We start from the raw sequence: 16,792 nt of genomic DNA on the forward strand, positions 1-16,792 counted from the left end.
GGGCGGGAACTGTATCACTAATCAACAGTATTTGATGCTATTCTAGAGCCAATATCAAAAGTTAAATGCCTCTTGTCTTTAGTAAACAGCTCAATGTCCCTTGTCATCAGTGTTGAAAACATATTCTGACTGGTAACTTAAAGGTTCGTCGTTACAGAAGAACATTATATGGTTTTCTACAGGACGATTTGCCTCTCCGTGAAAAATTCCAAAACGTAATCGTTCTATTAAACAACAAGCCACAAGCTCCCTGATAACGGGAGTTTTGTAGTCAGTTGTGTGTTTGTAAGTGTGCTTATTGTATGGCCGTATGTATATGCTATATGGAGAGCTCGACATGAGCCCCACTGGGAGAACTGTGCAATAGAATAATTTTAAGACGATACTGAACTAAATGATTTTAAAACGATACTGAACTAAACTGTGTGATATCATTGTTGTAAAGTAATATGTAAATTTGTCCATGTCTCCCTGCATGTTTGATCTGCTAAGACCAACATGACCTGGAATCAATGTCACTTTCTTTTATTTCCTGAATAAAGAATGATTTTATATGAAGGTTGGCTATCTGGTCTGGCTCTGCTCCAAAGTTGTAGACTTGCAGGGGTCATGACGCATGGCTGTACCCACCAATATCTGGGCGACATGTTTCATTTTGGTCGTACATTGTAAGTGATGTGTGTAGGCTTGTTTATGTAGGCACATTATTTAGAATCAAGATGAATGTGTGTATTCATCTTTGATTCAGCGCACAGTCTATGTTTCGGGGTGTCGGGCGGTGTCTGTCTGTGGTTGTTTAAACACGCTGTCGATTGCAGTCAGTTGGAAAATGACGCCAAGCAAAGGTCAAATTTGCCAGACTTACAGGAAACACGGTTCAAAAGTCGGTAGAACTGCTGATTAATCAGACTTGACAGACAGCCATGGAAAAGGCTGCCAATTAACAGGGAGGCATTTTGGCTCGTCTATTTGTCTGTAATTTCGCGGTTGTATATGTATTTTACATATGGTAGTGTAGTAGAGGTTGAGTTTTGTTTAGGCATTACGAAGTTTAGCTTTTGGCTTTTTGTAAGGAAATAGTGAATTAGCGGGAAAACGGAGACGTAAAATAGCTCTTGTGATCAGACGGCTATAATGAAGAGTAGAATCTTGTCATCATGATTTCTTAAACCATTGATGAGACAAAATGAAATAAAAATAAAATAAAATCTCGTGATATTTCACGGAGGTATGGGTTCTCGCAACTCTTGTTTGAGGTAATTCCCCAAAGGCGATGTGGTACCAAGCTTCAGACGAAACTCATCATCAGCTGTGATATCACTGATTCTGATTATACCTGTCAATGCTTATTATATTGTGGTATTTCATGCAGGAAAGTTTTCAAACTCGGAAATGTCACTGGTACCAATCACATGCGTCACTGCAGACTCCTGTACTTAACGTCAAATCTTTCAGCGGATTGGAAATGTCATTGGGTCCATATTACATCACATGCTTGTAACTCGCGTACGGCGTTATATAAACTAAAGATGTCAAAGATTTTAATCATACTTGCCAAACTTTTTGTACTTTCCGTGTTGAAGTTTACAAACAGCTTAATGTCACCACTTCCAACGACGTCTATACTAAACGCTTTTATATCAGGAAGTCCATTTGGAGTGAACCTACTGAACTGAATATATTTTTTGACACCAGACGCAAAATACAACACAATTGTAAATACAATGATGGAAAAAACGGTGTATAGTGGTTTACTTCCTGGATAAATCTCACAAGCTATCCGAAGGAACTCATCAACGGAGGCAGATAGTAGAAGTGTTCTTGTACATGACCTATACGTGAAGTTATACTTGGAGAACAGACGACATTTGTAAAAATTGAATACGATTTCCCAGCCCGTGATATGTACAAGTAGTAACAATTCTTGGTCCACAAAAACTAGCACACATGTTCAACATATAGACAAGTCACGGAGGCATCCGGTGGTCCATTTACTTGTGCGGCACTTCTAAGGAATATCTCAAAGGCCTCGGATCGGTCACTAAGGACACAATATACGCGAGAATACTATTAAGGGCTTTTCCATTGTACTCATGGAGAAAACAGGGAACTGTTATGAATAATCATTGTGTCATGTGAATCTTCCTTATTCCTGCATTACAACCTTTGTCGATCTGAGACTACTTACAACACTCAGGTCAAATTATCTATACATATAGTTCATGCCCTGCCTTATTCGCTTCTCGTTTTAGTTAGTAAGGCAACATTTCCAAACACATCCAAAATGTCGACTCGTGAGGGTGTGATTCTGCGAAAATGCTGCCATTCGGCCATCTGACATGTCAGGCAGGCAATATCATGGGAGTCATTAAAATAGGTGGCCTGAAATATTGCAGACATGTCCCTTCCTGAACACGCATGGCGGTAAAACAAAATTGCTGTCGCCAACCTTCGCTTTCCCAGTGACAACGCTTTTGAATGGGATGGACCAAAGTCGCCCATATGTCCGTGTATATTTCATGGCTTGGTCCTCGGCTAATGTGATCTTATAAGACACTACAGAAGACGAGTCGGCGCGTTCACAATCCATTTCTCCGATTAAAGGATGGATGACGCATCATGGTCCTGTGCCCTAGTTTTGATGACGTTGTGCACAACTAGTGGTGACGTTTCGCACTTCAGCGCACCACGAAGAAGTAGACCGACCAGTAGAGGAGGTTGAACAAGAGGAAGGAGAGAGGAAACAGCATTTTGCTGATTTCGTCTATTTTCTCGGCAATCTGTCTGCCGTCCATCTTTGTGACCTTCACTGGAGTCTCAAGGTGATTCTGATTCTGACAGTCTTCTTGCATCTTAAAGAAACTGCAGTTTTCTGTAGGCTCGCTGGGTTTCTCAACCTTGGCCTGAGGGGCGGGAGAAAAAAATGTATGTCATATGTTGACGTGATTTTTTTTCACTGAACTACACTTTTCCGATGCATATCGAATAATTTGACGGGGCATGTATGTCAAAATCGCCATTAAACTGTGGTTCAATAATTACCGCATATGTAACCTAACGTGCAATTTGTCGGCAAAGCGAAGTAAGTTTTTGACAGAGGCGCACTTAAAGTAAAAGCTACAAGAAACCATTTTTGCTCGGAAGGTAAAGGTAAGGAATTCGAACCTTTGTAGACATACGCTGATAAACCTTGACATGCAGTTGAAGGAGGTGTACTCAGAAATAAAAACTCTTCAGAAGATAAGCAAGATGCCATTTCTACTAAGAAATAAAAGTTTATGAATCTTTTCGGACGTACCCTGATAGTCCTTGAGATGTAGTTGACGGAGGCGTACTCGATGAGCGCCAGGAAGACGAAGAGTTGACAGACGAGCAGCCAGACGTCCACGGCCCGCACATACGACACCTCCGGCATGGCCTCCGTGCGCCCGCTCTAGGGGATACAACAGGGTAGTGAGAAACACACAGGCACACGTACAGGAACGTTTGAACACGTTTTAGTGACTTAACATAATTTGCCTTGCAACATTAAAACGTGGTAATTTCAATTGCGACTTACCAAAAACCTATGAAACAATCAGCAATGTCACAGTTAAGAGCACAGTTGTTAAAACACTGAAATTAATATTTCTTCGATGCAAACATGCCCGTGTTGAGCCTTCCATTTCGTTTAAGATGTTATCTCCAATTATCTCCAAAAGGCTGTACTGTTTATGTCAAGAAAGCTACGAGGGTCCAGTAAACAGAATGTGAAGGAGAAGGATTCTATCGTGAAGAACCTGAAGAGCACCCGGTCATTTTTGCTCGTTATTCACATTTTGAAAGTGTTTTCAACCTGTGTGATCATGGTGAGGACGGTGGTGACGCCCAGCGCTGTCCTGGCCGGAGCCGCGTCCTTGTTGAGCCAGAAGGAGATCCAGGACATGGCCACGATGCTGATGGACGGGATGTAGGTCTGCAGCAGGTGGTAGGACAGCCGCCGGGTCAGCGTGAACCGCAGCTCCCCGGTCGTGAACACCTGGTCACCCTGCGTTACTGTAAAACACACACACACATGGGTTCCGCAGAGGTGGGTACTAGGTCCTCTATATCAATATAATCAAAATAGGATGACACTGATGCACGAGGTACACCAAAGGGAGTTAACTTAAATCGCAGCTATCATATCGTGAATATCTGGTCACCCTTCGTTGATGGATTCTCCCGTCGGCTGTCGACAGATGAGTAGGCAGGCAGCCAGTCACTTGTCCAGGTGTCTCCTCATGTGGGAGTGCAGTCCTATTCTGGAGGCGCAGGGGCGGCCGCAGGTGCTGCAGATGAAGGAGCTCGAGCTGACAGGCACAGAGCACTGTTTCCTCCTCTCCTTCTTCTCATGTATGGCAGCAGCTCTTTTCGATTCAAAGGCCATGATTCCTGACTTACACTGTCTCTTCCAGTCTGTTCTATCATGAGCAGTTTCTTCCCAAGAGTTAGTGTTTATATTGCAACTCTTAAGGTTTGCTTTCAGTGTGTCCCGGTATCTTTTAAAGGGTCTACCCTGGTTGCGGTGCCCTTGCTTCAATTGACCATACAGTAGCATCTTAGGGATTCTGCTGTCTTCCATGCGGACAACATGTCCTGTCCATCTTAGCTGGCACTTGACAATCAAGCACTCAATGCTGGGGAGCCCACACTTCTTCAGGACCTGTAGGTTGGATACCCTGTCCTGCCACTTGATGCCGCAGGTTTTCCGCAGGCATCGTTGGTGGAACTGCTCCATTAGCTTGACTTGCCGACGGTAAGTTGTCCAGGTCTCACAGCAGTAGAGGAGTGCACTCAGCACCACAGCTTTGTACACAGCAATCTTGGTGGAGAGGCGGATGCCGTGGTCTTGCCAAAGTCTCTTTGTCAGTCGGCCGAAGGCCACACTCGCCTTTCCGATACGCTGCATCACCTCTGCATCCAGAGAGCCACTGCTTGTTATGGTGCTACCAAGATAGCAGAATTTGTCCACAGTCTTAATCTCCGTGTTGTTAATGACGATGGGAGGAGGTGGTGGCACATTAGCAGCCTGTGATGGTGAAGGCTGGAACATGGCTTCAGTCTTGCCAAGGCTGATGGTGAGTCCAAATCGTCCACATGCATCTGCAAATCGGTCCATTATGTGTTGCAGGTCATCATGGGAATGTGCGCCAAGTGCGCATCATCATCATCATCATCATCGGTCGACGTGATCAAATGTAAACATGTTCGCACATGTTCGCACACGACGGGGTGATACCGCCCCTTTCGGGGTGACATACCCTTTCGCTGGCTAATTACAAGACGGGGATGCGCCAGGTCTCCCGTCCGGGTGAATGATGTAAATCACCGTGTGGCTGATACGGTATGGAGGTTCGCCAGGCCTCCAACCGGGTGATTTGAAGTGAATCACCAACTCCGGACAGAAGGGTTTGCTCCAACCACACCGCACCATCGCACGTGTGGGGGTTCTTTAACGTGCATGGGGTGTGACTCTCCCCATACACGGGACCTCCATTTAACGTCCTATCCGAGGGACGACTCATTTTTCACTTGAGTAAAGTGAGGAAAGTCGTGTAAAGTGCCTTTCCCAAGGGCACAAGACCGGCAACACGGAGGCGGATTCGAACCGGCGACCTCTCGGTCACGGGCCGTATACACTACCACTGTGCTACGCGGCCAAGTGCGCAGTCATCTGCGAAAAGGAACTCACGCAGAACGGCCTCGAACACTTTGGTTTTGGCCTGTAGTCTTCGCAGGTTGAAAAGTTTCCCATCTGTGCGAAACTGGATGTACACCCCCCGGTCACAGCTGCTGAAGGCATCAAGCAACATTGCTGCAAACAGTATGGAGAACAAGGTAGGAGCAAGGACACAGCCCTGTTTCACTCCGTTGCACACTTGGAAAGGATCCGATGCATCACCATTCTCTTGGACTCTTGCTTGCATACCTTCATGGAAGGAGGCGATCAGCGCTGTAAGCTTGTCTGGACAGCCAAACTTTTTCAGGATCTTCCACAAGCCTTTCCGGTTTACAGTGTCAAAAGCTTTGGTGAGGTCTACGAAGACCAGGTGGAGTTCCTGATTTTGCTCCCGGCATTTCTCCTGCAACTGGCGGACAGCAAAAACCATGTCACTAGTCCCTCTGCCTGCACGAAATCCACACTGGGATTCAGGAACTATGGTGTCAGCAACATGTGTGATGAGTCGGTTGAGGATGACCCTGCCCAGAACTTTCCCAGCGATACACAAGAGTGATATACCGCGATGGTTGTCACAGGATGTCTTGTCCCCCTTCCTCTTATATATGTGCACTATGGTTGCATCCTTGAAGTCTTGTGGGACTTTTCCCGCTTCCCAGATGGATCTGAACAGAGACGTCAGTTTCTCCAGCAGTGCATCCCCGCCATTTCTGTAGATGTCAGCAGGAATGCCATCCGCTCCTGGTGCCTTTCCAGGTGTAGTTTGCTTTAGGGCTTTAGAAACCTCGGTACTGTTTGGAGGATCTGCCATTGAGTGCTTTGTTGGTAGTTGTGGCAAGGATGCGATTGCCTCGCTGGCCATGGTTGATTCTCTGTTCAGGACACTGCTGAAGTGCTCTGCCCAACGTGCAAGGATGTCGGCTTTCTGGGTAAGCAAGCTGGACTGATCCGAGGATCTAACTGGGACTGCGCCAGATGCCTTAGGTCCATAAACAGCTCGAAGGCCACCATGGAGTCTCTTCATGTCATGGATGTCAGCTGCTACTTGGAGCTCCTCAGCCTTCCTTTCCCACCAGGCGTTCTTCATCTTCCGCAGTCTTTGCTGAAGAAGTTGCCTTGCCTGCTGGTAGACCTGCTTCTTTGTACTGTTGGTGTTGTCATCTAGGTGGGCGGCGTGTGCCTTGTGCACCTTGTCGATGAGCATTTTGATGCCTTCCTCGTTCTCGTCGAACCAGTCTTGATGTTTCCTCTTTACAAAACCAAGGGTATCAGCTGCAGCACTATAGACGGCCTCTCGGAAGGTCCTCCATTCTTCTTCCACATTGCCTTGCTCCTGCTCAATGTTGGACAGAGAATTCTGAAGACTCTGCTGTAGGGCTTCCTTGTGGGTGTTAAGCCGAGCAATGTTCAACTTCTGTGGGGGCTTGTCTCTGGCTGTGTTCCTTTTCAGAGCTATGTTTATGCTCATCTTGCTCCTGATTAGGCGATGATCGGACCAGCAGTCGGCACCTCTCATACAGCGTGTGCTGTGAACATCACATCTGTCTCTTTGGCGCACGATCACGTAGTCCAACATGTGCCACTGCCTTGATCGAGGGTGCATCCATGTGTTCTTGCATTTGTCCGCTTGTTGGAATAATGTGTTGGTGATGGATAGCATGTGTTGGGCACATAGTGATAGTAGCATCATTCCGTTGGAGTTGCACTTTCCGGTGCCATGGCGTCCTAAGACGTTCGGCCAGGAGGAGACATCTCTTCCAACTCGTGCATTAAAATCTCCGAGAATGATTAGCTTATCCTTGCTGTTCACCTCCGAAAGAACTTGGTTGAGGTCCTCATAGAAGGCTTCCTTGACATCATCAGGGTTAGTCAGTGTAGGTGCATACGCACTGATGATAGTGGCAAAGCAGTCCTTTGTGAGCTTGAGACGCAGAGTCATCAGCCGGTCGTTGATCCCCCGAGGTAGGCTATCAAGCTTTCTTGCAAGCTCGGTGCGAATAGCAAATCCTACGCCAGAGGTCCTTGGGGCATCCTGAGGCTTCCCAATGCAGTAAAAGGTATAGCCTCCACCTATCTCCTCGAGCTGAGTTTCTCCGGCAAGTCTGGTTTCGCTCAGAGCTGCTATGTCAATCTGGTACTGACCTAATAATCTGGCAATGAGCGCAGTACGTCTCTCCGGTCTGTCTCCTCTGTCTAGAAGAGTTCGTACATTCCATGCCCCAAACGTCAGGGGCCTCCTTGTCTTCTTTGTCCTATTTTCTCGACCGCTGAATTGGATGCCCATGCAGGCACGGGTCTCCTGCCAGGGGCTGTCGTGTGGTAGGCTTTCTTTAGGGATCCTTTTATCTCCCCTTCCCCTGCGTGGGGAGAGCAGTGCTGTCCCTAGATAAGGCTGCTCTGTCGCTGTGGGAGGATACGGGTCCTGCCTCTACCACTGTCTACAGTGGACGACCATCACCCCACAGCCGCCTGTGTGCAGAGTCGTGGCTAAGAACTCCGAGCAGCATCCTCTGCCTGTTCCCGACACCATTTCTCCATCGCCACAGGACTTGAGTTATGTTAGGTGTTGGGTTGTGCCTGGCTTGTTTCTGGCGATCTGCTTGCCTGACCGGCACCTGACTTTTTAAGGTGAAGGAGGGGTGTGCAAGTCCTTCTCCACCCTCTCGTCTGCTGGCGCACGTAGTCCCACAGGTGCAGGGACTGCCACGTGTAGGACGGCCCCAGTAGATGCAGGTTTGTTTTCGGAGTATCCGTCTCCTAGGAGGACCTCCAGCCAAGGATTTGAGGGGTTCCTCCTACCCCTGACCCCCTGATTTGTATTCCGCCATGGGGGGTGCAGATGGTAAGTGCAGGCGGTGCAGATGGTATGTGCAGGCGGGTGCTGTTAGCCAGCTGCAGCTCCCCTGGGAACCGTCCCACCATGGTTGAACCTGCCAGGAGCGGGGGGAACACCACAGGTAGACCTGCTGGTGCTCCGCCCGGCCCCCGATGGTATCGCAACCCAGGGTCATTGCAGCAGCCGTTGCCCGGGGAAAACCGACTAGGAGGTCAGCACTCCGACTTTTTCCCCTCACCCTTCGTTACTGCAAAACATACACACACACCCTTCGTTACTGCAAAACATACACACCCTTCGTTACTGCAAAACATACACACACATGGGTTCCTCAGAGGTGGGTACTAGGTCCTCTTTTGTCGATATAATTATGATTAGTCTAGGATGCCACCGATGTACGAGGCACACCGAAGGGAGTTAGCTTAAACCGCAGCTCCCCGGTGGTGAACACCTGGTCACCCTGCGTCACTGCAAAACACACACATGGGTTCCGCAGAGGTTGGTACTAGGCCCTTTTATATCGATACAATCATGATAAGGATGACACTGATGTACGAGGTACACAGAAGGCTGTTAACTTAAACCGAAGCTACCCGGTCGTGAACACCTGGTCACGATGCGCCACTGCAAAACATACACGGGTTTCGCAGAGATGGATACAAGGTCCTGATTCTATAGATAATAGGATGTTGCTGTTGTAGGCGAGGCAACGTCAACTGAAGCTATCCGGTCTAACCATTGCAAAACATCTACGTAGTTGCATCTGGTGTGCATACTAGACCTACTTCTATCTCTATGATGATGTTCATGATACTATTGGTGGAGGGGAGATGTACATCTCCAATTCCAGGCCCACCTAGTATACAGTGCTTAACATCTGGTCGTGCCCTACCTAGATGGATGCTGAGTTAGTTCCGAACATACAAGCACATAAAACCGACGTTCAGTTCCCCCAGCGTGTGCTGCCTCTCACCTGCCTGCAGACTGTCGCAGTCCTGGACCGTGCCGTTGTGACAGACGCCGCTGAAGTAGTTACACGTGCGGCACTCCTGCGAGGTGATCCGCTCCACGCTGGTGCACTGCTTCCGCAGGCAGTTCTCCGTCTCGCCGTAGTCGCACGCGCCGCCTTCGTACACGCAGATCGCCTCTGGAACAACAGACAAGTTCGTTACAGGTATACATAAATAACCCCTGGAACAATGGAAAAATTTTGTTACACGCAGATCGCCTCTGGAACAATGAAGAAAGTTTGTTACAGGAACAATAGGGCAAATTTGTCACAATTTCATTTATCTCCTTAACCATGTTGCGATGGAGCCAGTAGATGTCTGTGGCAATGTTACGTAGTCACTACTTTACCGTCTCCATGCACGTAGATGACCTAGATGGCGTAAATATCACCTGCCATGGTTAATTGTCCAACATGGCAGCTGCTAGATATTCATATTTCTATCAGTTATTACAGTCACCTTACCTCGGAATTATACGAATGCAAATTTACAGGTTTGGCTTGTACAAAGTTAGACATCATACAATGAAAGACCTAGTAATTTTTTGCAACTTCTTCTAGGAGATGTTGCCATGGGAACCCACCAGGTAACACCAGCGAGTTGACGTAAGCAAACGTCTCCACCGTCTCCAGCTGCAGCTGCGAATGTAGCCCGGATGTACGCGTCACCACCGGCGTTGCCCCTGGAAACCAGTATGTCGACCATCCCCACAGGATCCGTGCGCCGCCCACTGGGAAAGGAACGGCTCAGTTAGCTTTGCACTTGTGTTATTTCATTGCCTCTCTTATCGCACAATATAAGATTAGCAAAGATGTTTTACTTTTCTTATTCATCATGTCTTTGGAATCTTTAACCGTTGTTGGGTGGATATTATGCAAGAATATAAAAGAAAATAGCTAATAAGGTACATCCTAATGGCCCTAACGGTAGTCAAAAGCTGTAACCATACCCTAAATGATAACCGAATGTAAGTGTAACAGTAACTTTAGCGCTATATGTGAGTCAATGGTATAAATTCCAATGCATGATGTTACGTGTATCATCACAAGCAAGCTGTGACACTTTGGCCCAACTTATTGTGATTTATAACTGTAATGTCCTAACTTTTCATACTACAACTCTTGTGTGAACAGCACGTAGTCAATTTTACACGTCGGCTTAGGCACATCTTTGTGGATGAAGGTCTAATCTACGGACAGGAAAGAAATCCAATTTCGTGCAGAAACTTCCATTCAAGTCTCCAGATCTTGGCGTCCTGCCATCTGACACGTCAGGTAGGCAATGCTGTGGAAGAAAGAGTTAGTAAAAAAAGGGCGGCCTGAAATATTGTAGACATGTCCCTTTCTGAACACGTATGGCAGTAAAACAAAATTGCTGTCGTGAACCTTCGATCTGCAGGAGGTACCTAATTGTTAAAATCTGTTTGAGATAGATATTGGCTCTGCCTGCTCATCTATTCCGTCATAGCCGCGGCATAGTCATGCAAATAACTATACTTTTATCTCGGGAAGATGTATTGGTGATGTGGGCGGTCTTCTTTCTATATGGGACTTCTGTCATCACCGCCGTGTCATCAGCACTGATGGCGTGTTTGGGCGGCGGCCAGGAACAGGGAGAGCAGGTGCTTTGTCGTGCCTCTTCGGTCGCCATGGGCTATATTACTGTAGTAGTCGTCTCGAATTAGACTTGGGGTACGTCTACGCCACTAGGTGTACTGATCAAACTTTACAAGTCATGGTAAACTTTCGGTCAACCACAAGAATTTAGAGTAACTTTCCAGAGAGAAAGATGCAATTTGCATCTAAGCCTTCACTCGGTCGGATTGGTCGGGGTGATACAAAATATAGGGATGGTCGTCATATGTTGTACATTGATTGCAGCAGTGTAGTAAGGGGACTCTGAGACTGGAAAAAACGTCGGCAGAATCCCAAATATATTAGTCTTACGATTTTACAGTTTTTTATGGTCTTCAGTGACGCCATCATGACATAATGACGATGACAGAATTTAGGGCAGTTATGATTTCGTACTGCAGTAGCGATTGATTAGGAACAAGGTCTTAATTAAGAAATGGCAGGAACGCCAGTGGAAGCTCCATCACATTGTTTATACTGTTACATTAGATTAGAGTAGTTGTTAGATACTTGCAATAGTATATAGTTCGGTATCAGGTCTTTTCGTCCCACTCCCATGTATATTCAGGTTGCCATACATTGTACCTGTTACAATTGTCGCACAATAAAATTCTATTCATTCGTCGAATGGTTTTCTTATTGGAATGTTTTTTTTAGTGAGGCTATCACGAAAAAATGGTGATGACGATATGAACCAGATGCTCAGAAGTCCCATCCACCAGTCCCATCCACAAGTCCCATCCACGACTCATTGTTGCTGAGCGCAAGGCTGAAGAAGCAGAGAAAAGCAGTGACTTACGGATGTTGAAGAGAACGCTGCACTTCTGCCTGTCCAGCGGGTAGGCCTGGAGCTGCATCAGACACGTCACCTTCAGGGTGTACCTGCACGGGAGGGAACAACAGGGTCATTTCTCTGCGAACTGGTAGCTGCTTCAGTTGTTTCCCCCGATAGGAAAAATGTTTTGTTACTGTGTTCTTCTTCTTCTTCATCTCCTGTCAAAGATTAGAACTGCTGTGAACCAATCAGAGATTAGAACTGCCAGTGACATCAGTATATTACCTGTACAGCAATTATGAACTTGGCGTCATAGTAAAACTCCCCAAGAAAGGGAACCTCTCGGACTGCAACAACTGGCGGGGCATCACTCTTCTGTCGATCCCGGGAAAGGTGTTCTGTGCGGTGCTTCTGAGAAGATTGAAGAAAGCTGTGGATTGCAAACTGCGAGAGGAGCAAGCGGGGTTTCGCAGTAACCGCTCGTGCACAGAACAAATCTTCACACTCCGTAACATTGTTGAACAATGTCTTGAATACCAAACACCACTAATGCTGAACTTCATAGACTTTAAAAAGGCATTTGACAGCATTCATAGAACATCTCTCTGGAATATTGCTCGCTCATATGGTATACCAAAACAGTTCGTTAGTATATTTAAGAGCCTTTACGCAAACTCAAGATGTTGTGTCAGGACAGAGGGAGGAACAACAGATTTCTTTGACATTGTCACGGGCGTCAGACAAGGATGCATCCTTTCCCCGTTCCTGTTTCTGCTGACCATCGACTTTGTCTTGAAGAAGACTACAGAAGATGGTAGAGAGGGGGTGAGATGGAACGGAGAGGAGAGACTAGCAGACCTTGACTTCGCAGACGACCTAGCCCTACTGTCTGAGACCAACCAGGACTTACAGAACCTGACAACAAAACTGGAACAGTTCTCTGGGAAGGTTGGACTGCGGGTGAGCACAGAGAAAACCAAGGCAATGGAAGTGGGATATAACATCAACCATCCACCACTGAACATCAGCGTCAACAACAACCAGGTTGAAATAGTGGACCAGTTCACCTACCTTGGCAGCGTGGTCAGCAACAGTGGTGACGTAGAGCCGGATATCAACTGCAGAATCGGAAAGGCGGCTGCGGTATTCCGGAGGATGCGCAAGGTTTGGTCAACCAGCACCATCGATCTGGATACAAAGCTCCGCCTGTACAACAGCATAGTCCTGCCCACAGCAGTATATGCCAGTGAGACATGGAAGTCTTCAGCTAGACTGAACAAGAAGTTAGATGTGTTCCACCAGAGGAACTTGAGGAAGATCTTAAAAGTGAGATGGCAAGAGCACATCACCAACGAGGAAATACTCAGAAGGGCCAACTCACAACCCTTAAGTAAACTCATCACAGGGAAGAGGATGCAGCTGGCAGGGCACATCCTGCGCCTACCGAACCATAGGCATTCCAAGACAGCCATGACCTGGATTCCTACAGGTGGAAAACGGAAGAGAGGCAGACCCAAAAACACATGGAGAAGGACTTTCACTGAGGATCTGAAAAGAGCTGGCATCCCTTGGGTACAGGCAGAAATGGTTGCAAACGACAGAGGACGATGGAAGCTTGCTGCCTTATGTGCCTTACGGCATGGGAAGACCTAAGGTCTAAGGTAAGGTAATTATGAACTATTACTGTGATAGCAAAATCTGCATTGGTACTTATTTCTACTTGAACATTATAGTAATCTGCTAGTAACTTGGCAACTGAAGACTATAGGTAAAGCATTCTGCATTTTGCTAACATTTTGCCTTTCTATGCTGGGCCGTGGTCTACGAGACTCGTTGCAGGTAGTCTGTGAACTTGAACACGTGACAAGTACATCTGGTCACATAATTTTCCCACTCTCCCCAAGCTACGAAAGGTGATGAAAGTATGCTTATCAAAAGGTGTCAAAGGGCCGTCTATCTGGGGATAATTTTAAACACATTTACCAGTTCTTGCCAGAACCATATTTTATACAACATCTACAAACTGTAACATATTCTGATGTTGTACAACGTTCGGTACGTCAACTAGCAATTCTAGCTCTCTGCGAAAGCTGACTAATGAAGGAGTAGGTCTTTATTTGATGGTCATTTTGCACACACTGGCGGTCCCTTTCAAAATCTTATATTGAGTCACTTTATGCAAAGTGCTCGGGTACAAAACAAATCTACCATAACCCTATAAGGACCCATCCTTTTATTTAAATAATGACCAAGGTGCGTCACCCAACCGTAAAGTTTCTAGACGCGGCGCCAGACGTTTACCGTCCTCAGGTGTATCGGGAACCACCGAACTTTAATGCGTATCCATTAAGAATAACCAACACCTGGTGCTCCGTGTGCTCTGTGAACCGGTCTCTTCCCCATCCATTTCCCTTGGGGGTAAGCTTTAGCGTTTGACCCGGAAACTGGGCATTCAGGTCAGATCCACCTACACAGTACAGGCACCAAAGTGAACAAAGCAGTTATACTACACTTTACTTGTTTCTAGCACTTAGTCGCCATTTTACATCTCTGTGCCAGTTGACTGGAAAATAGGCTAATGGGCCACTTTTGCTGCTTCTTCTATGTATTTGCATGTATTTGTCTCCTTGAGTTTTCGACAGCCGGAACCAGCAATGGCAGTTTCTTCTCACTTCTGTGACATTTTAAGCCTAAGAACTACTGGGAGAATTATGTCAACTCAATTGTTCCATTTCAACATTGATGAAGCTCAATTTAGAGTTTACGGTGCAAAGATATACAAAAGTATACAAAAAGAACTAATCTTTTAAACATGACATATAGAGTGAATACAAACACGTTGATAAAGGGCAATGTTTCAGAGAAATCACTCTAGTCATTTTCATCATTGACACAGATTCCAAGTTTCAAGGGCAAAGTGTTGATAACTTTACGTTTGGATGTTCAGTTGGATGTAACATAGCACTACCAATCATTGCTATAGCTAGAAAAGAAACCATCACTACATCCATGGTACATTAGATTACCACATTAAGCGTACCGTTTCTGTTTGCACCGGCAAAATCTCATCGAATCTATGTCAAGGACACGTAGCTAATTGGATAGACACTTAGTTAATTGAATAGACAATGTGGAGTCCACGACTTGGAAAATTTATTCTGAAATGCATAGGCATATTTAACTAGAGTTCAACGAACCCATCTCTTCGCCAAATAATCATGCCTTTATTTAAGACTTTAAGGTCTTATTGTTCCTCACAAACACACAAACATTACCAAAACCAGACTGTGACCTGACAGATGACCTGGTAGCATCCCTGGTCAATCAGAATTTCATGCTTGTCAATTTAGACTTTGTCCCCAGTGTAAGGGCGTCCTCCAGCAAACCATCTGTATAACAGCTGTGTCCATAGATATAGGTCAAAATGAGATATATAGAGCACAGTTTATTTCTGTTAATAAGTTTTGCTGCAGTACCTTAGGAAGCCGCTAGGGGGCCCACTATCATTATTTATCTTCGTTTTCCTGACCAAATATCATCAGGATTTTTTCAAGGCTTCTCGAGTTATGCATTCCACAAACAAAAGGACGCACACACTCGGCCCGCTACCGTCCTAACGGAAAATGCTACGTCAACTATTTTCGAACACAACCTTCCTTTCCGCAGCCGCTACTTAAATACTAAATATCATGAAAATCCATACACAGCTTCTTGAGTTATATGCTGTTGGCATGGATTTATGAACTTTCCTCATTAATTATGCAAATAAGCTACTGATTTGCATAATTAGTATTACATTGTATAAGTCATCACTCATTCTATCTACATACCGAAAATCCTGATGATCTGTTTACACGTTCTCAAGTTATCCTCGTCCAAAGTTTGAACGGAAATCGGTGCCTGCAGTTCCCAAAAAGCCGCTAGGGGGTCCAAACTCACAGCACTTACTCTCTGTTTCAAGGGCTATCTACCACTCAAAAATCATGACCACAGCATGTCCAGAACACGAAGTGCCAAAATTAAAAGTTTTGCTGCAGTACCTTAGGCAGCCACTAGGGTGCCCATTATCGAACTTGACCTTCGTTTTCCTAACCCCAATCCACCTAACAAATATAATCAGGATCCATTCAAGGGTTCTCGAGTTATCTTGCATACAGACAAACGCACTTACATACAAATCCCGCTACAGCACCATAGGTAAGAGCCAGGTAAACCATTTTCGCACTTGACCTTCCTCTCCAAAACCGCTACACACCTACCAAGTTTCGTGAAAATCGCCCAGCTAGATTTTGACTTATGCTGCCAAAAACAAACCGCAAAATACATACCAAGCTCGCTGCAGTACCGTAGGAAAACGCCAGTTAAACCGTTTTCAAACTTGGCATTCCTTTCGACAACTGCTACACACCTACCAAAAATCACAAAATTCCATCCACAATTTCTCGAGTTATATGCTGTTGACCTACATACAGACCCAAGTCAAGCAATCTCATACTCTTCTTGGCGAAGAGAATGAGAGTACGCTAACATTGTTCGTTACCTGTTTGAGCATAAAGCGTATTCTACTTGGGCAGTTTCTCTCAGTTCAATGATTTCGCATAGAAAAAAGGATAGGGTCTAGAGACCTTGCAGGAAAGCATCACCACATGTTACGAGCGTATTCTATTTTGATGGTTTGAACTCTATATTACTCTCAGTTCAATGATTTCGTAAAAGTCTAGGATGCTTACAGGAAGTCAAGCATCACCACATGCAATGACTGTACACGAAACGTTTGAGGTTATTTGGTTGAACAATCAGCCGGTGACGTAAGGTCCATGGTGCCTGTTGCGGACA

The 16,792-nt window shown here is 45.9% G+C and overlaps 1 protein-coding gene across 1 annotated transcript in view; it reads right to left on the reverse strand.

Annotated features, from left to right (window-relative positions):
• Positions 1–2,242: 2,242 nt before the first annotated feature.
• Positions 2,243–16,792, reverse strand: part of LOC118417409 (gamma-aminobutyric acid receptor subunit rho-1-like) — a 71,583-nt gene continuing 57,033 nt past the window's right edge. The window contains exons 7-12 of the mRNA XM_035822965.1: positions 11,981–12,063; positions 10,131–10,277; positions 9,511–9,684; positions 3,836–4,035; positions 3,299–3,433; positions 2,243–2,903 (exon numbers count right to left, since the gene is read on the reverse strand). Of these exons, the coding sequence (XP_035678858.1) occupies positions 2,679–2,903; positions 3,299–3,433; positions 3,836–4,035; positions 9,511–9,684; positions 10,131–10,277; positions 11,981–12,063 (964 nt within the window). The 3' untranslated portion in view covers positions 2,243–2,678. The remainder of the gene's footprint in view (positions 2,904–3,298; positions 3,434–3,835; positions 4,036–9,510; positions 9,685–10,130; positions 10,278–11,980; positions 12,064–16,792) is intronic.

The sequence above is a fragment of the Branchiostoma floridae genome, chromosome 6, assembly GCF_000003815.2.
Source record: "Branchiostoma floridae strain S238N-H82 chromosome 6, Bfl_VNyyK, whole genome shotgun sequence".
NCBI classification, from domain to species: Eukaryota; Metazoa; Chordata; class Leptocardii; order Amphioxiformes; family Branchiostomatidae; genus Branchiostoma; species Branchiostoma floridae.